This window comes from Pleurodeles waltl, chromosome 3_1 (assembly GCF_031143425.1).
Source record: "Pleurodeles waltl isolate 20211129_DDA chromosome 3_1, aPleWal1.hap1.20221129, whole genome shotgun sequence".
NCBI lineage: Eukaryota > Metazoa > Chordata > Amphibia > Caudata > Salamandridae > Pleurodeles > Pleurodeles waltl.
This window is the reverse complement of record NC_090440.1, coordinates 377,953,159-377,977,770: the sequence shown is the minus strand read 5'-3', so window position 1 is coordinate 377,977,770 and position 24,612 is coordinate 377,953,159. Positions and strand designations below refer to the sequence as shown.

The window sequence follows — 24,612 nt, the reverse complement described above, 5'->3', positions numbered from 1 at the left end:
TAGTAACACTGAACTAGTTTACTTATACACAGTAATTATCAGAAATTAGCGTATAGGAACAGCAAGCATTGCCAAAAATTTGTGAAAAATAGTTAGGGCCCTATAGTGGGGCTGAACCACATACCAAAATAGTGGAATGCGAAGTGAAGTCCCTCACCCAAGGATATAGAGTAGTTAGAGGGGAGCAGAGAGAACTCTGGACCCCTAGAGGTGAGTACCTAAGTGACCCCCAGTGATCAGGAGAGCAGAGGTAAGTATCTGGTCTTCCCAATGTTAACAAGGGGACTTGAAAAGAGGAAGCTTGCAAGACCAAGACCAGTCGAGTGGAACACAACAGTGGATCCTGGAAGAAGAGGACCTGCAAAAGAAGGGGACAGAGTTCAGTCCACACAGGAGTGTCCAGGTCGGGCAGGGGCCTCTACTCAGCTTTCTGTGGATGCAGAACCAGGTCAATGAGTGAACATGAAGATCAGCCGTGGAGCCCAGGAGCTGCAGAGAAGTCCTTGGAGACGTGCAGATGATATCCCATGTCCGTCGCCGGGTCACAGTTGGTCAACGGTCAGGAGGCCCACGAGCAAGCCTTGGTAAATGCAAGTCTGAGCAAAAGAAGATTTGCAGGAGGGAAGAGGACCAGCAAGGTCAAGGGGACTCTGCCCTTGGAGGGAGTCCGGGCTGACCTCCAACAGTCTGGAGAGCCTGCAGAAGCAGTCGCAGCCCACACAGGCAACCCACTGACAGCAGGCACAGTAAGTTGCAGTGAGGCCCAGCCAGAACACCTAGAGAGGAGTCCCATGTTGCTGGAGCAGCAGAGGAGAGACTATCCTTGCAGGGATGAAGTGCTAGAGGCTAGGGCTACTTGGAGCATGAAGATCCCTTGCAGCAGGAGTCAACAAGCCTTGGTTGCTGCAAGAGTCGTGGTGCACAGTGGTACTCTCCTGCAAGGAGAGGTAAGGGCTCACCGTCTCCCAAGTTGAACACCATGTAGTGAGGACCAAGGGGACCACTCAGTCCCACCACCTGTGCTGGAGATTCTTCCTGGAGCCGGATGGCAGAAGATCTCAGCAGCCAGTCGTCATTGCGTTAGGTGCCTGCAGATGCAGGGGAGAGATTCCTTCACTCCAAGGGAGAGTCCTTCTTGCTTTGTTGCAACTGAAGTCTTGCTGACCTCCGATGATGCACAGCCTTGGAAATGTTGCAATTGCTGGAAGGAGCCAGAGAAACAATGTTGCAAGGTGAGGTCATCTCAGGAGTTGCAGGCTGGTTTGGTTCCTGAAAAGTCCAGCAGTGGTTCAGATGGCCAGGAGCAGACAAGGTTATTGCATAGGAGTCCTGGTGGAGTCTTGCATGCTGAATTTGGAAACCCATCCACAAGGGAGTCCCTAAATAGTCTGATCAGGAGGATTGGTCACTCGGCAGGGTGACCACATAGCGGAGGGGGATCACTGACGTCCGTTACCTGTCCTGACCAACCCGATGCTCTCAGGTGCCTCTGCACATCTTGTTTTCAAGATGGCAGAATCGAGCGACCTCTTGGAGGAACTCTGGGCACCACTCCTGGGATGGTGATGGACACCATGTGTTTTTGCGCCAGAGCAGGGACCCGGGGATCCCTGGACTGATGCACACAGGGTTATGCGAGGAGGGCACCAAATGTGACCTTCGAAGTAAGTCAGCAGCATGGGAAGGCTACCCCTCGCCAGCCATGTAACACCTATTTACAAGGGAGATGGTTTTGCCTCCATCTCCCACAGAAAATACTTTGTTCTGCCGTCCTCTGCGTGAGCTGGTCAAGCAGCAGGAGAGCGCAAACCTGTCTGAGGGGCTACAACAGCGTGGGCTGCCTGCAAACCCTGGAAGACTGGCAGGAGCAATACTGGGGGGGGTCCTCTAAGGAGCCCCCGGAGTGCATGGAATCCATGCCACCATGATTCCGACATGTTTGATACCAAACATGCCTACGTTCGGAGTTATCTTTATGTAGCTGGACCAAAGGTGACATGTCGCCAGTACATGGATAAAATGGCTTCCCCACACTTAATAAGTCCAGTGCATTGAAACTGGAGTTTGTAGAGGCAAATCTGCTGATGCAGGGGTGCCCTCACACGCAGGAACCTGCATCGTACCCTCTGGGCTAGAAGGCCTACCATAGGGGTGACTTACAGTAACCTTGTGCAGTGTCCAGCAGTGAAAGGGTGCATGCACCTTTTCACATAAGCTGCAGTGGCAGGCCTGCAGACATAGCTTGCAAGGGCTCCCATGGGTGGCATAATACCTGCTGCAGCCCCTGGGGGACCCCTAGTGTACCAATGCCCTGGGTACCTTGTACCATATTCCAGGGACTGACCGTGGTACACCAGTATTGCAATTCTAGGGTGTAAAGGCTACCAATGCAACCATATTTGGAGGAGAGCGCACAATCACTGGGGTCCTGGTTAGCAGGATCCCAGTGAAGATAGTCTAAACACACTGATAAATAGGCAAAAGGTGTGGGTAACCATGCCTGTAAGAGTGACTTTCCTACATATGGGTTCGGTAGACAGTGAAAAGGATAAGATGGAGTGTCAATGGTTGTTGGCACTGAGGCATCTGAGAGTACAGATATTATTTGTTGTAGTTTAGGGTGAATCTTTTCTGGAATAATCGCTCCATTACTTTGCAATGGGAAAGGAGGATGAAGGAATGTTAAGAGTTAGGGATGATGGAATGGTTATGACAAATTCTTTTTGGAATTAAAAGTGGAATTATGGATGAATAGGTTAAAAAGACATTAAGCGCTGCCAGGGGCAACAATTGGATGACAGAAGATTGAGGCCTTTACTTCAAGTAAACTGGATGGTAGAGGAAATGGCCCAGGAAGCATATTTGTGTCTGATGAAAATACTTGTAGGATTAGACGGTTGATAGTTGAGGACCGTTGAATTTGAAGTTTGCTTGAAGGCCTTTTGGGCAGAGGAAACGAAAATTGGAGTGTTGTAATTGAGATACAAACGTTGTAAGAATCAGCGTGTAATTGATGGAATATTGAGTGGCCTTAAGGGGCTACTGTTGCAGGCATTGAGAGAACGAGCAGAGAGAGGACCATATTGGATAGGGGAAAGCATGAAAGGGTGGAAAGTGGGCTCGGCACATTTTGTTCACTGACAAGCATTGGAAAGAATAAATAATTGGCTAGTACAGGTGGGTAGGAAAGTGAACAGGCTAGTGGGATGTTGGTCTCTCAGCGTAGCAGGTGTACCTTAGTAGCAGTATTGAGGGGGGGGATAGTTAACAGGTTTAGCACTTATTTATTAAAACCAGCATCCCTTCAAACACCATTTAAAAAAAAAAAAAACCTTGACTAAATGCCCTTGGCACAATCGTAAATAAATCGTGGCCTGTGAATTTTGTGCTCAGTTTGATTTCAGTCATTTGGACCGGCATATTGCCTGACCTTTCTTGCCATGCAGTGACTATAGGTCCATAAAATCATGGTAAACATGTTTTTGAAGTATACTCTGTTATATCCTTTACAGAAATGAGGCCTCCCATTATGGGTGGATTTTGTTATCTGGTGGAGCATTCTCACATAAAGAGACCCATTGGGTCCTGTAATTTGTTGCCTTCAAAATGAGCCCCAGCTGTTACAACCCCTTAGAAGGAGAATCAATTTTACTCCGCATCCTCGTCCCGAAACAGAAAATAAACCCACCTACTCGGGACAGAGTTAATTTGCCTGGGACCTATAACGTGCACATTGATTACACCATTGCTGCTCGTTCGAAATCACCAAATGTAAGTTAGGTGCAAAAAGTATAACAAAGTCTATTTTTTAGCCAATTGAGCCTTTTGTTATGGTCACATATTTCTCCTGTTGAGACATCTGAATTTAACAAATATTACACTAGACTCTGTGATAAGCATACTGCTTTAAAGGCTTTTCCTCACAAACTCTCCGACTGTGACCCATATGTACTAACACATTTTCCCATGGTTACAAATAATGGGACAAACCCTTTCTTAACCTGGCCATACGATTAGTTTTATGCAGCTTGAGTAAACAGACGTGATCGCAAAGAACAATTTCAGGCCTGGTTGTAGGCACCAAAGCTTTATATTGAAAAGGAGCAGTTTACATCCTAAGAATCTGACTTTTAAACGTGTCTAGCTTCCATAAACGTGGAATTCCTGGATTTCCAGGGCCACTAGAAGTGACTTTACACACCCTTTGACCACCCATTAACATCACAGTATTGAGTTCCCTCTTATCCCCTCAAATTCTCCTATTTGATGCTGAGGGGCTATTCGGAGGGATACAAGTGGAAACTACAGAATGTAAACATAGCTTTCTGCGTTCAGTCTCTAAGGCTGCTTGCATGAGAACAAGAGTTTTACAGGATCGACTAGGGGTGTGAGCTGCTACTTCTGGTTATCCCAGTTAATATGCTATAATCTGGGCCCCAGAACTCCTTGCCGATTATCTGTGCACTTAAGAAACGTGGATCATTCAATCAGACAAGTCATCCTTGGAGAATGTGTGGAATATTTATTTTTTTATCAAGAAAAGCAGTAGTGCTCATTTGCCTCCATCCCGCATGAAGGTCACATTTTACAAAAAAAAAGTGTTTATCGTGATTGCTTTGGCTAACATTAAATATCAGATTTTTATACATAGGATTGCTTTGGCTAACATTCAATATCAGATTTTTATACATAGGATTTTGCTCATTTGCAGGTTATCCGATGCACTTTAGTGAACTGCAGCTGTCCAAGTTATAAGCCAGGAAAAATAAACAACCGACAGTGTGACCAATGCAGACACGGATGGGTAGCTCATGGTAACGTTTGCACCTTTTAAGGGGACATTGTTTCGGAATCATGGGTTAGTTCTTTGCCTGATATTTGTCTACTTTCTTTTTCCAGCCCTTAGCAAATTAAGGATCCCCCATGTATATCCAGCCAGCCAGGTAGAGATAGTCCAGTCGAATGTAGTATTCGATATCTGCAGTCTCATGCTGTATGGAACGCAAGCCATTCCCATCCGCCTCAAGATCCTGCTGGACCGCCTTTTCAGCGTTCTCAAACAGGAAGAGGTGATTCGCATCCTGCACGCGTTGGACTGGACACTCCAAGATTACATTCGAGGCTATGTTCTCCAGGTACTGTAATCGACTATTTGGAATAGAGTGGGAATGCATAAATTGACACACTGGGCTGTATGGTATTCAGAGGCTTGAATACCATATGAAAAGAAAGTGTACAGCGACTGAGAACAGACCTGAGCTAATTCAATATTTTGTATAGGATAGATTGCCGCTCCTTCAAAGAGCCACAAATTGCCCTCTTACGTAAAGTAACATCATGATCTTACATTATGACACAGATCAATATTTAATGATCTTGATAATCCTGCATTTTAGTGTTAAGATTACAAATATGGCATCAATTACCTTGAAACGATCACATGAAATATTGATGACAATACATTCTTCGCCATCTTCGAAACTCTTACATGCACTGTGAAGAATCTCAGTAGGCCATCAAATACATGTGCTGTCATAAAATATTTATTGTAGTGATTGGGAAAAGTTCAGCCTTGCTAGAATTTGAAAGAACTCCAACACTCTGGAGTAATTACAGCTGTGTATGTGAGCGCTGGCAAGCGATCAATACAGGTTCATTTGTTCTCTCTGCTCTTAGTCGCTTGGAAGACTTTTAAACCTTGCAGTAGAATACTTGAGAGAAATGATCGCCCCTATCTAGGTATTAGATTGCTCTATCTCTGAAGTGTGCACTTCGGGGTCTCTAGTTGCCATGATGACTGTGTATATTATTGTTTTACAAACAAAATATATCAATTCGTCATGAAGATAAATATTGCTGGTGATCTAAAACAACCATGGGGGGATATCTTCAAAAAAGCAAAGCCATCACAGATGTCTTTTAAAAAAACGTCTGCATGAAGAATTCTTAAAGGAAATTCAGAAGTGCACCCATTTATTTTACATGCTGGTCCTCTAGAAAGCAAAAAGGGCAATGTGCGCAATTCCCTTTTATATTCACTGATAAATGTTGGCAACATCTTTAGACTGGCATCCATTTGAAGGGAAAGCAGTAGCATGGCAAATTCATAGTTGCATCAGCAAAAACAAATTATTCTGCTAATTTGAAAAGCGGGGTTGCCTGTGAAATTCTTGAGGCAGAATTTTTATTCGGATTTCACAGGTTTTCACAAGAGACTGTTTTCCAGTGTACTGTGAAAGTTATTCTCGCTGGGGCTACATTGTGATATTTTAAGCAATTTTGCAAAGCATTTTACCGACATAAGACGCGAAACAAGGGAACTGGTGTTATTGAGGTTGTGCAAATAGAATAAAGTCAGCATGTCGAGTAAACCCTATCGTGATTTCCTAGGAGGGTGTACTGAGGTCAGAGAGCCACATGACTAAGATGGCTGCAACCCTTAGCTCTAACACAAACAAGTTGATGCTTTCTTTTTAAAATGGCAAGATTGTGCAGACCACCCATTGACACCTGCGGAACATATTATTACTTAACATGAAATGCATGTTGATCATTTGATCAGTTGCATTGTAATTGACGTTGTATCCTAATTATGCTTCGGATGTCCCATTCTTTTTCTAGGATGGAACTGGGAAGGTACTGGACCACTGGACCATAATGACTAATGAAGAGGAACTGGCTGCCTTACAGCAATTTCTTCGATTTGGCGAGACAAAGTCAATTGTGGAGTTAATGGCAGTACAAGAGAAAGAAGGGCTATCGGTGGTAATGCCAACTGTCAGAACTAATTCCGATATCAGGGCATTTATAGAAAGCAGCAGTCACAGAAGTAGCCCAGTGCCTCCTCCTCCCTTAGAAAAGATAAATCCCTCCAACATTCACCACTTTGAAAATATTGTAAACAATATGGCTTTCATGCTGCCGTTCCAGTTTTTCAGTCCGCTGCCTCCACCTTTGTTGGGTTCAACACCCAACAGACATTTGATTCTGCAAGGTCAAAGCAAGGTCAGTGAAAGCAAACAAGATGCTCATGGTGAATTTCCTGAAAGCAGCTTCTTGACTTCCAGTTCTGCTTCATTTCAACTGGAAAATGAAGATACCAGTGTCACCATCCAACCTGTCAACACTAAATTCGAAGATGATAGTCCGCTAAGTGATTCTAGTTCACATGATGCAGGAGCCAAGCTTGAAGTGATGTCGCTGTCCCCCGAAAGCATGAGGGGAGCTGAGAGAAATGGCAGTGGACCACGGAAAGGGCGCGTCTACTGCACGGCCTGCGAAAAAACATTCTATGACAAAGGTACTCTAAAAATACACTACAATGCAGTGCACCTGAAGATAAAACACAGGTGTACCATTGAAGGGTGCAATATGGTTTTTAGCTCTCTGCGCAGTCGAAACCGCCACAGCTCAAATCCCAACCCACGACTACACATGCCAATGAACAGGAATAACCGAGATAAAGATCTGAGGAACGGCTTGAGGATATCAGTGTCAGAAAATCATAAAAGGACAGACTACATCCCTGCACATTCAGACAACAGAGGGCCACCAAACTATGTAACATCTTGTGCAGACTTAAAGGGGCCACCTAGTTTTCACAACATGGGGCAAAATGGCGGAGTCCTGTTCCCAAACCTGAAAACTGTTCAACCGGTTCTTCCATTTTATCGCAGCCCAGTCACTCCACTTGAACTCGCAAATACCCCTGTTACTCTTCCTTCCTTGCCAGTAGTTTCATCATCTCAAACAGAGCATCTTTCCTCAAAAGAAGTGCCCTTTGATTCCCAGCCAAAAAAGAAGTCTCGTAAATCTAGCATGCCTATTAAAATCGAGAAAGATTCTGTCGAGCCAGAAAATGAAAACACAGATCGGTTCAGTTCTGAAGGTGGTCCTCTTCAGCAGGTGGTGCATGATGGTAACATGCAAACAAGTGATGAAAACAATCTAGAAATGCACACTTGCAGTAGGGAGAGCACTGGTGTTCATTCTGATAGCAGTGCTGGGGGACAGCCACAAAAGGAGTCGTCGTCCATTGGTTCAAAGTCTTTCACCGATTCTTCGGATTCTGAGCAAGAGTTGCTCCTTTCAGAGGAAGAGGGCAAGGATGAAACTGCTTTTAAAACAGTCCTCCGTGACAATCCTCATGACAGTCCGAAGGACGTGGACGTTTTTAAGCCGTTGCCTGATCCTCCTTCGTATATAGAAGATCAGTCTGAAAAACCGTTTTCAGGTGACGTGGCATTGCATCAGCATCTTCTGAGCAGGAACTTCTACAGCTCACTCCAAGATAGGGTATCAAGCCTTGCTTCTTATGATGACTGTCAAGGGCTCGACCTCAGTCAGAATGTCCTGGGGACGATGAAGGAAGACAGTCGTTTCCACTGTGAGATATGCAGGAAGACATTTACAAACCCTTACAGTGTAAAAATGCATTACAGGAACGTACATCTTAAAGAGATGCACATTTGCACAATCGAGGGCTGCAATGCTGCATTCCCTTCTCGCAGGAGCAGAGAAAGGTAAGACGAGACATTACCATTTTCAGGGCGTAATGAGCATTTAAGAAAAATACATGTCATTTTGGTGTGGTAATGTAATTGTTTAGATAGTGAACACTGAAATGGGGTTATTGGTGGGGGTCTTTAAATGGAAATGTGTTGCTTCTATTTTCGGGCTCTAAGTGGTCTAACGTTTACTTTTGTTTTCCATTCACATATAATTTAGCTAATGGGCGTGAAAGAGATGCATCCCGATTATTTTTATATATATATATATATATATATATATATATATATATATATATATATATATATATATATATATATATATATATATATGTGTGTGTATGTGTTTCTTTCTTGACCAGTTTTTAAAATAAGACTCTTGTATCAAGGGAATAATTTACATTTTTGGCAGACATAATTTGCCACTTTGTGGACCATGATAAACAGGGCTCTTTATCAGCTGCGTAGTCGGAAGCATATTAGGTGATGAAAGAGTTAACTTCATGCCAAGCCCCTACTGCTTTGAATGATCACTAAAGAAACAAAGTGCAGCCCATCTCAGCTCTATTGTTACCCTGCCTCAGTGTCACAAATCTCAACCATGCAGGCACCAGGCCCAGCGTTCCAAAGTCCAACTGAGACAATTTCATGTTGAGAAATGCAAATATTGGATGCTCAGTATCCTGCGAGTCAAAGAAGACCCCTTTGAGGGGTTTACACCCGTAATTTTGTTATAGCTCTAGTTTAAGAAAGTGCAGTCATCTGAACGCATGACCTTTGTACTGGAGTAGAAGACATAGCTGATTTTGATAAAACCATGTAGTAATTATCATCATGTGTATTAGTGAATTTGGCCCAAAGTCGACATTAAATTGTGTTTACTTTAGGCTCTCTTGAGTTTCCCTAGCCGGTGGGTAACAGAGACAAAAGGCGGTATGATCCCCACCCCATTCTCCCCAGTTACAAAGATTTTCCTTTTTTGTTTTTATGGGTGTTGACTCACCATATGCCAGGGGTAGCAGAAGTGACACCATGTACTCTTAGACCCCTGATATCATCACAGGAAAAGACATCACATGGCTTTGCCTCCTTTGACATGATTTGATATTCTATAACCTTTAACCCGATGACATTTCAGCAAATAAAATCGGTAAAGAAATAAATGCGCACTACAATAACAGCAATATTATTAAGGTACTAATAAACAAAAGAACAATCCTGTCTTAGTATGTGCTGCCATGAAACAGAAAAGGTTAATCTAGATGTGTCAGGGATGCCGCCATTACATACCCCAATATTGATATCACATTCACCAGTGAAAACTCGTATGCTCAATTACTGCCTCCATTACCCAGATGCACCCCCAAACCAGGGCATCGTTTCAAAAATCCTAATATCCGGTCCCAGTGTGAAATGCAGTGGCACAACAACTGCAATACTTTGGCACTGTTGTGAAATGCCTAGGCATAGGTTCGGCACACCTTTAGTGTGATGGGTGCAAACTGGGACAGTGCGTGCTATTACTTATATTGCACTGCCCTCACAGCCAGTCGCGGCTGCTATCAGGAAGGGAATTCAGGGTGTGTGTGAGGGGGCAGTTATGTTTTAAAAAACAAATCCCCCGCTCCCATCCCCCCTGTGATGCGCCGCTCTGCTCCAGCTGCCTCGTCTTCTCTCCCCAGGCAATTACGCTGCTTCTTTTATGCTGTTACACAGCATGAAAGAAGTGCTGCGACTGGCCTGAGCGGGCAGAAATGCCACTCGGGGGGGAGAGGGACAGTGCTTAATTTGTGCTTGTTGTTTTCGATGCAGAGCACCTGCACTTATTTTTGAAGGCTGGCACTTATTTTTTTGCCTCAAGCATTTACCGCAAGCAAAAGGCTCATATGGAAAGACTGAGGAAGAGAAAAATGAAAAAGCATTACGAAGGGAGAAAGGAGAAAGCAGCAAGAGTGAGCTAAAGGGGCAGGGAGTGACTGTAAATGGATTAATGAGGCCTAAAATGGCTTCAGGATTACGCTGCCTCAATATTCTGTGCTCACACATTTAATTGCAGCAGCCACTTGTTTCAGAGGAGAGCTTTCGAAACCAGCACATTTTTATTTACAAATTAAGCACTGGAGTGGGGGCACTGCACTTGGTATCCACCCGGCTGTATTTTACAGCCAGGTGGAGAGTTTCTAAGTGAGCATGTCAGTTTGGCCAGCCAAAATGACATTCGCACTTAATAGTGCACATACCACTCCTCCTCCACTTGACATGGAGGACGCTGGCCCCTCCCCGACCTACGAAGGTGGAAAAATAAAGGGATAGTAAAAAAATCATTTTTCTGCTTTTCTTTAGTGGGGTGACGCTCCTCTGCCATAGCGGAGGGGTTGCCCCTGCTCACAGCTTCCACAGAATCACAGCTGCCTTCGAGGGAAGTGCATTTATAAAATATTAAAAGACTGTTTGAAGCAGCTGCTTTGACTTTCACAGTGCAAAATGCACCCAGTCTGATTTTTAAGGGTAGAAGGAGATCTCCTATAGAGGGATGTCTGCAGGGTGGGTCTATGGGATCCCATTTCCCCCTTTCAGAGTGCTCCCTCAGAGGCACACTGACTGTGTGCCAACTCCTTGTGGCGCACAATCAGTGTGCCTTCTGACCACTTCTGCGTCATTGAAACAGCGCAGGTTTAGAGCGGGGCTGACTGTAGGGCGGTGCTGCCAGTGCAGCCGCACCTGTTGCTTACCTTGAGAGAAGCACTGTGTTAATAAAGAACTTTTGGTTTTAAAAGCGCCTGCAGCTTCCTGTGAGTCCAGCACTTTTCGGGCACCAATACAAAATGTGAAGATAACGCAGGTTTTAGAAATGGAGGCTCTAGTTGGCAGTCAGTTTACACCTTGTCCAATTAATAATCCTCACTCTTAGTCAGGGCACAGGAGAAACCCAGCTCAGATAATCCCTGCTTACCCCCTTGGTAGCTTTGCACAAGCAGTCAGGCTTATCTCAGAAGCTATGTGTAAAGCATTTGCACATAACGCATAGTAATACAGAGAAAACACTTCCAAAGAACACCACACTAGACCCAGAAAAATAGGCAATATTTATATGTAGACCAAAACAAGAAAAATCCAACATACAGTAATAAAGGTATGAATTTTGCAAGAATTACTTAAAAATAGTTTCTTGAAGTCGATAGCTCTGTCTGGGGCTATCACGGCGTTGTGAACAACAAATCCAGCAGTTCAGGCCGACCACGGCGTCGCGGGCCAGCTACGGCGTACAGAAGATCCACAAACAGTACCATGGAAATGCAGGGTGAGGTGATCCTTGTGATGAGATCTGGACTGCGGCGTCACTGGCGTCGACATGCTGAGGTTCCAGAGGTCGGTGCAGGGGTCGTCGGGCCCTTGAAGTCACATGCGTTGCAGATCGAACTCCAGTCTGATAATGAAGTCCGAAGGGCTAGGATTGATGGTGTTGCGGCTGCGGTGCGAAGTGGGACAATGCAACGTGAAGTGCCTGCAGGTCACGGTGCAGGCAGTGGCTTGGTGACGTCGTCTTGCAGCACCGGTAAGACCAGAGCTGCGGTGTGAAGCGGGGTGATGCGACGTGTGCTGTCTCCAGGTCGCTGTGCAGGCAGTGTCCTTGTCGTTGTTGCTTAAGCAATATCGTCGGTAGGCCTAAGGCAGCGATACGACGCGGGGTGGGCTCCGTGCTGTGCCTATGGGTCGTATTACAGACAGGGGCGTCTGTTGACGATGCTGGAGTTGATGGCGTTGGTGGACTGGGGCTGAGGTGCGGGATGGGACGGTGCTTCGTGTACCTCACGAGCAGTGTGCTCCGGCCGCGGTGCAGGCAGCAGTGTTGGTGTCAGCATAGAGCAGCAGCGGCAGGGGGGACCAAGGCTGTGGTGTGAGACCAGGGTTGCGGTGCAAAGCAGGGAATGGCGCAATGTGGCGTCAGCAGGTCACGGTGCAGGCAGTGGCGTCGTTGATGGCATCGTGGGTTTTATTTTTTTATGTTGCTGCACAAACACACCTTTCTCAGTGTTGTAGGCAGATAAATCTGATGTCTTTGATATCCCTTACACTTCCAACAGGAGGCATGCTGAACTTCAATCCCTTGGAGAAGCTTCACAAGCATAATACACAGCAAAGTCCAGTCTTTGTCCTCTCTAAGGCAGAAGCAGCAACTGCAGGCCAAACCCAACAAAGCACACACAGCAAAGAGGCAATACTCCTCCTCCAGCTCTTCTCCTTGGCAGAGGTTCCTCTGGATCCAGAAGTGTTCTAAAAGGCTGTGGTTTTGTGTCCAGTACTTACACAAATTTCTGCCTTTGAAGTAGGCAAACTTCAATGGAAAGTCTCTGTGGTTCACAAGATCCTGCCTTGCCCAGGCCTGGCTCCAGATACACTCCAGGAGGTTGGAGACTGCATTGTGTGAGGACAGGCACATCACTTTCAGTAGCATGTGTCAGCTCCTCCCTCCCCACTCTAGGCCAGGAAGACCCACCAGGATATGCAGGACACACCTCTGCTCCCTTTGTGTCAGTGTCTAGAGGGAATACACAAACAGCCTGTCAGTCTGACCCAGAGCTGGATTCCACAGGCAGGCAGAGGAACAGAATGGTTAAACAAGAAAATGCCTACTTTCTAAAAGTGGCATTTTCAAACAGACAATCTAAAAACCAACTCTACCAAAAGATTTAATTTTTAAATTGTGAGTTCAGAGACCCCAAACTCCAAATCTCTGTCTGCTCCCAATGGGAAACTGCACTTAAGATATTTAAAGGCAGTCTCCATGTTCAACTTTGGGAGGGATAGGTCTTGCAATAGTGAAAACCGAATTTGGCAGTATTTCATTATCAGGACATGTAAAACACACCAGTACATGTCCTACCTTTTGAATATGCTGCACCCTACCCATGGGGCTACCTAGCGCCTACCCTAGGTATGACTTACATGTAGTAAAAGGGAAGGTTTGGACCTTGCAGGTGGATGCACTTGCCAGGTTGAATTGGCAGTTTAAAACTGCACACACAGACAGTGCATTGGCAGGTCGGAGACATGTTCACATGACTACTCATGTGGGTTGCACAATCAGTGCTGCAGGCCCACTAGTAGCATTTGATTTAGAGGCCCTGGGCACATATACTGCACTTTACTAGGGACTTACTGGTAAATTAAATATGCCAATCAGGGATAACCAATCATAATCACAATTTAAACATAAAGCACTTGCACGTTGGCACTGGCCAGCAGTGGTAAAGTGCCCAAAGAACCAAAAAACAGCAAAACTAAAGTTCAGCACACAGTCAAAAACACAGGAAGCAGAGGCAAAAAGACGGGGGAAACCACGCCAAGGATGCCAGGTCTAACGTATGTGGGTTTTGTTTCTTGGCAGGTGTGCTGCCATCCACCCAATAACCACCTACTCCCCCCTTCTCTTGCATAGCTCTTGCATTTACTCATTGGCCCACTTGCTCATTTTTTCTCTTTCAAAATGTGTTTTTTTCTTTAGAGAGCATTTTGGAAATAAGCTGTAGTGCTTGTGTGTTGTAGTTTACATGGTTCTTCTTTTAACTAGGCCCCGGCATAATTTCAGTTAAAGTGGCATAATCTACAATTTTAGGCATTTTGCATTACATGTTGTAAGAAAATTGGTTACTGGTTGAGAGGGGTGAAACCCTAAATTTACCTGTGCTGAACACTCGGGTACCTTGGCATAGAGCAGTCAAGCTTAACTCAGAGGCGACATGTAAAATATTTGTCAAAGTCAAAAGTTCAGGCCAACCGGGATGGAGCGTGGGCCAGCTTTAGGGACCAAGCTAGGCCCGCAGAATAAAGTACCTTCAATTCTGGTTTGCAAAGCGTTGCAACATCCGCGTTGGAGATACTTCAAGCAGGCAAAGCGGTGCAGGGTCCTGTTGCATCGTCATTGAAGATCTCATCGATAAGGCTTTGCGATAAGCAGTCCGGATTCTGGGATGCTGAGCATAGTCAGGGCATAGCATTGGTTCTAAGGAGCTATGAGGCAGCAATGCAGAGCCCAGGGTTGTTGTCGAAGCGGTCATTGGCAAGAGGTGCAAGGGCCTGTGCCAAGCATTCATCACGCAGTGGCACTTCTGAAGGTCATACAGGCTGCAGCGGCAATGCAGGTCTTAGTGACGGGTCCAGTCCATGCAGCAGCGGAGATGCGCCAGTTCTGCTGGATCCAGAGAGACTGTCAGAGCACCTTAGACCCACTTCCAAGTGTCCAGAACTGTGGTGGCACCACCTGGCAGGGTAGCCTCAAAGATGGCAGAGTCCAAGTGCAGGTGCAAGGTTGTTGGAGCCCTCTGTCCCTGAGGCTAAAGTCAGGAGGCCAGCCAACTAGCTCTTGGAGTCACTATGGCGTTCTTGGTTCAGGAGATTCAGGTCCAATTCTTCTTACCTAGGCAGAAGGGCAGCAGGTCAGCACAGCATGATGGTAGTGCAGCAGAGTGGCAGGCTTGCAGCAGTGCAGTGGAGATCTTCCCGGCAGAGTATCCACAGGTCCAGAAGTGTACTGAAGTGATGGTGTCTGATGTCCAGTATTTATACCCAGTTGTGCCTCTGCAGTGGGGGAGAAGCTTCTAGAAGCTCATCTTTGAAGTCCCCAGACATCCTGCCTTTCCTGTCCTGGCTCCAGACTAACTACAGAGGGTATGCAGACCTTTGTGTAGAGGTAGGACGCATCCCATTCGAGTACAAGTGGGTCTGGGCCCAGCATTCCCCCTACCATTGTGCCATTGATGGCCCATCCAGGCACCTAAGCTCCCTATTGTGTTTGGCTGTCTAGCACGAATACACAAAGCTCAACTGTCAGCTGCACCCAGTCAATGGACCCACGTACACCCTAAATGTATTAGATGTCTAAGGCAGGAAAATGTCAACTTCTAAAAGTGATGTTTTCAAAATTGTAATTTAGAAGTCAACTCCACCATTTTAGGATTTTAAATATTTCCTTGTTTTAAGGAGTGAGCACTCACACTTAATACTGGTTAGCAGTGGTGAAGTACCCAGTGCCCTATGGCCATCAAAAATGAGGTGAGCAAAAATGGTGGGAAAGGCAAAAAGTTTGGGGGATCGAGGAGATGGCGACCACCCTAAGGCTGACACTGGTTAGCAGTGATAAGGTGCCGAGAGTGCGAAGGCCAAGCAAAAACAACATGATAAAAAATGGAGGGGGAAAGCAAAAAGTTTTTTGGGGGGGAGAGCCCCTCTAAGGCTGACACCACCCAGTAACCATCTATTCCCCCCTTCTCTTGCATAGCACTTGCCTCCCTTGCATTCACTCATTCGGCCATTTGTTCAGTTTTCCTCTTTAAAAATGTGTTTTATTCTTTAGAGAACATTTCGGAAATAAGCTGTAGTGCTTGTGTGCTGTAGTTCACGTGGTTCTTCTATTATCGAGGCCCAGGCAAAAGTTCAGTTAAGATGCATAATCTCTCACAATTTCAGACATTTTGCATTACATGTTGTAAGAAACTGGGTTACTGGTTGAGCGGGGTGAAACCCTTTTCAAGCAGCAACCATAATTCTTTTCAGGATAAAGTCCCAAGAAAACCTACATTTACCTGTGCTCAACCCTCGTGTACCTTGGCACAGGGCAGGTAAGCTTAACTCCGAGGCAATGTGTAAAAGATTTGTGCAATTATTCAAATAGTAATGCAGTGAAAACACACCACTACAGAAGCCCACAACAGAGTTAGAAAAATCGAGTAATGTTTAATAACTAGAACAAGACCAAAAGAACAAACATCCAAATGGTAGGCTGACCGTTCTCACGTGTTCTGTGAAATTCCTGAGTTTACACCAGTATACCACGTGGCATAATTGAGGTGTCATTATCGTTTGTGCACTGTAAATTTTTATGAGTAACTGTACGACACTGACACTCCACTCTACGACACTCTACGACACGGACACTCTACGACACGGACACTCCACAACACTGTTAGTGTCGTAGAGTGACACTCTACGACACTGACACTCCACTCTACGACACTGACACTCCACTCTACGACACTGACACTCCACGACACTGACACTGACACTCCACGACACTGACACTCCACTCCACTGACACTCCACACTGACACTCCACTCTGACACTCCACTCCAGTCCTCTGACTCTCCACTCTACGACACAGACTCTCCACTCTACGACACGGACTCTCCACTCTACGACACGGACTCTCCACTCTACGACACGGACTCTCCACTCTACGACACGGACTCTCCACTCTACGACACGGACTCTTCACTCTACAACACTGACACTCCACTCCTCTGACACTCCACTCCTCTGACACTCCACTCCTCTGACACTCCACTCCTCTGACACTCCACTCCTCTGACACTGACACTCTACGACACTGACACTCCACTCCTCTGACACTGACACTCCACTCCTCTGACACTGACACTCCACTCCTCTGACACTGACACTCCACTCCTCTGACACTGACACTCCACTGACACTCCACTCCTCTGACACTGACACTCTACGACACTGACACTCCACTCCTCTGACACTCTACGACACTCTACGACACTGACACTCCACTCCTCTGACACTCCACTCCTCTGACACTCCACTCCTCTGACACTCCACTCCTCTGACACTCCACTCCTCTGACACTGACACTCTACGACACTGACACTCCACTCCTCTGACACTGACACTCCACTCCTCTGACACTGACACTCCACTCCTCTGACACTGACACTCCACTCCTCTGACACTGACACTCCACTGACACTCCACTCCTCTGACACTGACACTCTACGACACTGACACTCTACGACACTGACACTCCACTCCTCTGACACTCTACGACACTCTACGACACTGACACTCCACTCCTCTGACACTCTACGACACTCTACGACACTGACACTCTACGACACTGACACTCTACGACACTGACACTCTACGACACTCTACTCTACGACACTGACACTCTACGACACTCTGCTCTACGACACTGACACTCTGCTCTACGACACTGACACTCTGCTCTACGACACTGACACTCTGCTCTACGACACTGACACTCTGCTCTACGACACTGACACTCTGCTCTACGACACTGACACTCTACGACACTGACACTGACACTCTATGACACTGACACTCTATGACACTGACACTCTACGACACTCTACGACACTGACACTCTACGACACTGACACTCTACGACACTGACACTCTACGACACTGACACTCTACTCTACGACACTGACACTCTACTCTACGACACTGACACTCTACTCTACGACACTGACACTCCACAACACTCTACTTCATTCTAAGCCACTGTCCACCATTCTACTTCACTCTGCAACACTCCACTCTGGCACTCTACTCCACTCTATGCCACTCCACTGTATGACACACTTCTCCACTGTATGACACACTTCTCCACTGTACTTAACTATACCACTCCACTGTAGGTCACTCTAATTCCTCTCCACTCTTGTTTTTCCACTCTACAACACTATTCCACTCTTCGCCAAGTCACTCACCTATACACCAAACTACTCCACTCTACAACACTTTACCCTGTGCCACACCACTCCACATCATTCCAGTGTATGCCACTCTGCAACACTTTACTCCACTCTAAGCCGCTCTACTCTGCTCGACCCTACATCACAACACTCCATTCCACTGTAATCGAGGACATTCAACTCCACGACACTTGACTCCACACCACTCTTCTCTACACTACTAACCCATAGCCATGCTGAACAGCAGCCACACTGGTGTAGAACATAGCTAAAACACATTGGAAATGCAAATAGCTCTTGCATAGGCACACCCTACTGGCTTTGCTGAAGCTTGATTATTTTTTTTCAACAACAGTAGCAAGTGAAATCTTCCTTCTCTTCCAACTTCCTCGTGGCAGTTACTCTTTAAATGTTCCTATTCCTTCTTCCATTGCACTCTATCATCGCCGTATAAACATTTTCTCCCTGCATTCATGCATTCGTTGCAGTATTCACTATATATATATATATATATATATATATATATATATACATACACACACATTTCCTTGAAAGAGGTGCTGCCCTCCTCCACCCAATCGCTGCATACCCCTCCTTCTCTTCCATAAATAACCTTTGCCCCCTCTCATTTACTTACCTTCCCATTTTCTAATTTTCCCGCTTTCAAATTATGCTTTCCTCTTTAAAGAGCATTTAGAAAGAAGCTGCAGTACTTGTGTGTTGCAGTCCACATGAATCCTCTTTCAACTACGCCCAGGCAAAATTTCAGTTGTGCTGGCATAATTGTGTTACTCTGGTATGTGAGATTCCGACACCAAGTAGCGTAATTGAAGTACCATTCGGGTGGGAAAAAAACTACTGCAGAAACATGGAAACAACGCGAACAGAATGCGAGCTGCTGCTTTTCTGGTCACACAAAAGTTTGCGCTTCTATGTTTTTTTAGCGCATGTCCTTACTTCCCTATAAAGCGAGCGCGTTTTAGATTAAAAAAAAAAAAAAAAAGTCACAAAATACCGAACCACCAAATTGCGTAATTGCACATAACTTTTGAGGAGTTTTGATTTATGTCTACATAGGACGTTATGCATGTTCCCACGGGCGAGCTTTTAACCCGCAGCACCCCGTACAATAGTGCCCCCAACTTAATCAATGCCATCTTAGAGTGTAATGCAGTCTTTATAAAGTTCAGCACGTTTTCCCCTTTTTAATACGTATGACTTTATTATCCACGTTTTTAGATCTCTAATTTTTTCACAGCTACTTTTCTACTACAAATTGAACACCTGTTAGTCCAGGTGAGAAACATTGGTTTCGCCTTGTTCCCACACAGGCCTTCGAGACTTGGTGGACTTCTCTGGCCTTTACGGCGTTTTACTAATTTACTTCAGTTTTACTTCTGCCACCACTTATAACTTTCTAATATTGCAAGTAGAAAATCAATGTCATTCTCCCTCCACTTACAGAATCACGCTCCCAAAAAGAATTCGAACGGTCTTCTTGTGTTAGTTTAACACAAGCTTTTACTGTCCTCTGACACATAAAGCCTTGTTCCAGAATGCTTTGTCTTGCCAAGGTACACTATAACCAGTCAGACAATGTAATAGAAGTACTTTACAGAAAAGCTCAAACTGGTTGAAGAACTGCAGAGATTTACTGAGACAAATAGACATGGGGAGGGAATTGTACAGTTGTTCCCTTTGCACAAATAGTGCATGCCCCATAGTCCTGATCGGTAGAATATAGTCGGAAGGGCATTTTGCTTGTGATTGAGAACACAGGACCCAGTGACCCCACTGTGTAAATACTATTTTGCTTTGGAATTTGTGACCCAGTCATATGGCCCAAAGTCACATTTTTTTAAGTAAATGCTGTGACAAACTATTAGTGAGCTCGCTGTGGTAGAACAAATATTTCACAACGTGCATTTCCCACATACCAAACCAGCTGGTAAATTTTACATTGCTTTGGTTCACGGATAACCTCTCAGAGAAGAATGCATGCCTAGAAATATGAAATAAGATACGAGATTCAATTGTTGTATGTACTTGTTGTCTGCTCTGAATACCGCAAACCCACCAAAACTTCTACTTTACCCTTTGATTCTCAGTATTTTATATAATATGTTTTGCCCTACGGTTGTCACTTTTAATGTGTGAAATCAATTATTAATTCTGTCATCACACTCTTAGCTGGTTGCCTACTACATGTACTTACTTATGTTTATGAGTTCTAGTGGTATCACCATGCCAGTGCCCTCTCTTGTTTTGGTTTCATATATTATAGTGCATTTATATTGACAAATAGACTTTACTCCAGTGTTGTGTGTATAGCTTTTGGTGACTGGATACCTGTTTGCATCCCCTACCTCTCGCCCTCTCGTAGCAATTGTGATGAACATGCTGCACGCCCTCACTAACATGCTTCTAGTCTGCATTTATTCTGTTGAAGATCTGGCCCCCAGTTCTCAACATGCTGCTCCACATAAGGCATTCTGACCGCATTTGTACTTCCGTCTTCTCGATAAATGAGTTCCTATGCATGCCAAACACCTAGAAAATCCATCACCCCATTATTCCTTTGCTATGTACCAATGACTTTTACTATTGATTGTCTCCTTTCAAATTCCTTGTCTGTTTTAAGTCTGTCCTCATTTTTGACTGCTGACCACCAGCTTTAGGATTACACCCGGTAAAGGTCTGAAAACTCTTGTCCAACACCTATGTGTTCTGTGGTAGGGGATAGGATAGGTGCGCTTGAATTCAGGCCTTTATTTCATTGTACTTCGAAGTACTATAGTAATATATGATGCAGATTGCATACGAAACCTTTTATTGACTAATGTGTTCGTTAGCATACTGCATACTTGCAAGGAAGGCATAATTTGCATGGACTTTTATATATAGTGAACAATTAACTTGCTCAAAATTTAACTCATTCTTTAACCAACCCGTGCATTAATGCCAGCACAGATCAGATAGCACGATTTCTGTGTTTTTTTTTTGTTTTGTTTTAAGCTCCGTTCATTATGCTACTGGGCCTGTGTCATTTGTAACGTTTGAGGGAGTGGAAGGAACACACATCCATATAATTTAAATTGAATATAGCCAGGCTATGTATTTTGTGCTGAAACGCATACCATCTCCCGGGTAACACATTCATTCTTTCTGTTGAAACCATGTAACATTTGTAACCGAATTCACTTTATTTTATCCTTCTAGTGCTGTGAGCATTCTAATGTAATTTTAATGTATCCTTTGTTTTAGGCATAGTTCAAACCTGAACCTTCATCATAAACTCCTGACCAAAGACACTCTTGAAGTCAGAGACAGCAATTTCAGTGCAACACATCTTCTGAAGGACATGACCAAGGAGCCTTATCAAGATGGTGCCCCAAAGCAGCATGCTGGCCAGACCTCTGTTATCTTCAAAGGAATGAACAGAACAGGCAGCTTAGTTTATCCCATGAGTAAGCCTAGAGAGCATTGCTCAGATAATTATGGCTGTGAGGTGGATGATAATGCTGTCCTGGACCTAAGCACCACTCCAAGCATTAGATCTGGGAGCAGCGCTCACTCTTCCTGGGACTCTGATGGAGGGAGTGAGGATGGAAACATGCCGCTAGATGACAGTGATGAAAGCTGTGAAGGAACAAGTTTGATGAGCAGGGAAGAGATGTACCAGAACTTAAATATGATGGATAGAGTTAACTCGAATTTTTCAAACTTGCCTTCCAGCGCCCCAATAACTTGTCATATATGCCAAAAGAACTACAGCAACAAGGGAACCTTCAGGGCCCACTACAAGACTGTGCACCTCCGTGAGCTGCACAAATGTAAAGTTTTTGGTTGCAATACTATGTTTTCATCTGTCCGCAGTCGAAACAGGCATAGTCAAAATCCAAATTTGCACAAAAGTCTGAGCAGATCCCCTGAAAGCCTGCAGTAAAATGCAGGTGTGTTCCTTGCGCTTAAAACATTTCAGATAAGATAATAACATCACATATCTCTCTTGTGTCTAAACATGGGAGACAAGAATGGTTTGATGCTAAGAAAAAAAAACATACCCCAGAAAACGTGAAACTATCAAACTAAGTATTATTTATAAAAGTATTACTCACGTAGCATTATGAAAGCCAAACGGAACCCTGCAAATTCAAAATCGTTTACACTTTAAGCTGGAAACTAGCACTGGATGACTGGAATCAGGGTGATTTGTTAACTTAAAATCTTCTAAGACTGAAGCAAATGCAGTATTATATACATGGACAACACAGTATAAATAAAACACAAGAATTCAGGGACACATTGGAAGAACCAATTAAATCAACCTCTTGGAAATTGGAAACAATACCCGGAAGCACACCTCCTCTTAGAGCCTTTTTACCTTGCTTCTCACCCCTCCCAGCATCAATCACCACAACCAAGAGAGGACTGGCAGGGGTGATAGTTGAGAGAAGCCTATATATGTATAAAAAAAACTATTGCATCAGTAAACAATCAATTGTATGCACTTTCTGCAGCTGATTTTCAGTGTCAGTTTTGCAAGATGAAAAAATTAGTAGACATTCCAAGGGATGTGTTGTGGGCGAATGCAGACACATTTATCTGTAAATAAAGGCATACATAGATTAGTAAAATAATGTATATTTCCCAGAGAGCTTAAACAAGAACAAAATCGATATTTTGTTTGAGAAGGTGGTCTAAGTGTAGGCATTTTCTGCCTGTTATGTTAATGATAGTCACCATGAGTAATGCATATTCATGTTATTTCGTTTTTTTTTGGGGGGGAGGGCTATTGCAGCAAGTGTTTAAGTTATGAGCAGCAAGGTGGCACCTGTGATTTATTTTGTTGTTCGTATGCACTGCTGGTTTCTGGGCGATTGTTGACTAACTGCTTCTCTTGATGAGGGTGGAGGCTTCTCTGTTTTTGCTTGTGTTTAATATGTGTGTCCTAGAAACTGGCATTTGTATTGTTATTCAAATTAATATGCAGCATCCTAATTCGAACTCATGATTGGGTGCTGTGATCTAAACGCGTATTCACTCGCAATTATAGTTTACTCCTTGTTTCTTTAAACAAATATTCGCGTATGTCACTGTAGTTAACAGTATTCAAATCACGTTCTATGCACTTAACATTTCTTGGTCACATTTCACTGACAAATACATTTTTTTTTTACTTTTTAACTTTTCAGACAAGCTGTGTATATAATGAGTAAGGTGTAGACACCTTTCATAGCTGAATTACTTTAAATATTGTATTTCTGAGACCTTTTAAAGCGAATTCTAGATGCCACAACTTACTGTTGTTATTAAATATGTTCGAGTATAACAGAGACCTTTGATTGTTACTAGTACATTAGCTTGATGCTGGAAATACGTGAGTTTGTAAATATCATGTGGAAAGTTTGGATTTCCAGTACAACTGGAATTGTTAATATCTTGTACACTGTACAGCATGAGACCAAACCCTCAACGTTTATATTGTAGGATAACTGTAAGGTAATGAAAATTATGGTTAAATTATTGGAGGACAACCTTTTCTATTGCTGATCTTAAGCGTAATCATGATATATGTTGTATACCGATTTGCCAAGAGCTGTAGATTCAAATTGTGTGCCTACATAAGTCCCTAGTTTTGTACCTTTCACGACCACTACTATTGGCGTTCACGTTTAATATCATATGTTACAGAACAATGGGTCTACACAGTTAATTTATCATCTGTCCTATTTGCTAAAGGTTAACGAGTACTTTAAATGTTATGGAATAGCTATAAACGTAGCCTTTGGGTGACGAATCTTGCTACAGTTTTTGCAGTCTTATTATTGGAGCTGTTAGAAGCCAAGTTTGTACTGTTCTGCGTTGTCATTCCAGATATTTCAGTCTCAAGTGTTCAGAGTTGTGGTAAGTTTATACGTGCACCTTTATTGTTTCCTATGCATTGAAACGCATGTTAAAGCTGTTTTCGTTTAGAATTTGGTGATCTTCGAGCAGTCAATTCTCACGTGCTTTATGTGCATTTACTTCTTCGAAATGTCAACTATATTCAGTGAATATGATCGTGTGACTGCCTCGGAGGGGAACGTGAAACCAGTTCCATTCATAAATGTAGTCAATGTAATAAATGATATTAACATGGTACTGACGTTTTGTCTTTAAATCCAAAAAGAAATTTCATTTTAAATCACTTTCTTGCATTACTTAACTGATGCACGGCAAATGACTAACTCCTTGCCAGCGGTTCATTTGGTCTTATGCCTTATTATGGTATTTACCCACCTCTAAAGATTCATTCCTTTGATGCTGTTTCTTGTTTTTTGGTTCTTTCAAATTGTAAGGGCGTTGTTTTCTGACTCATTTAGATCATGGTGCCCTTGAACGCCACTTTCCTTACCTTAACTTCTATGTTTGCTAAATAAAGGTGCCATAAATATACTTTGTGTACAATTCTGCCATCTGCTGGTTCGCTTCCGAAAACGTAATTTTTCCTCCACGTTAAAAATTGTAGTTATCAAGTGTGGACAAGTGAAACTATCCTTTCAAATCAATTGCATTCAACTGCACCACGCATCAGTGACAA

General features: G+C 44.1%; 1 protein-coding gene across 1 annotated transcript in view; it reads left to right on the top strand.

The window, feature by feature from the left end:
* The window catches only part of BNC1 (basonuclin zinc finger protein 1), a 116,950-nt gene extending 92,777 nt beyond the window's left edge, over positions 1 to 24,173 (top strand). The window contains exons 3-6 of the mRNA XM_069222566.1: positions 4,712 to 4,814; positions 4,900 to 5,135; positions 6,622 to 8,522; positions 21,294 to 24,173. Of these exons, the coding sequence (XP_069078667.1) occupies positions 4,712 to 4,814; positions 4,900 to 5,135; positions 6,622 to 8,522; positions 21,294 to 21,975 (2,922 nt within the window). The 3' untranslated portion in view covers positions 21,976 to 24,173. The remainder of the gene's footprint in view (positions 1 to 4,711; positions 4,815 to 4,899; positions 5,136 to 6,621; positions 8,523 to 21,293) is intronic.
* Positions 24,174 to 24,612: the final 439 nt, after the last annotated feature.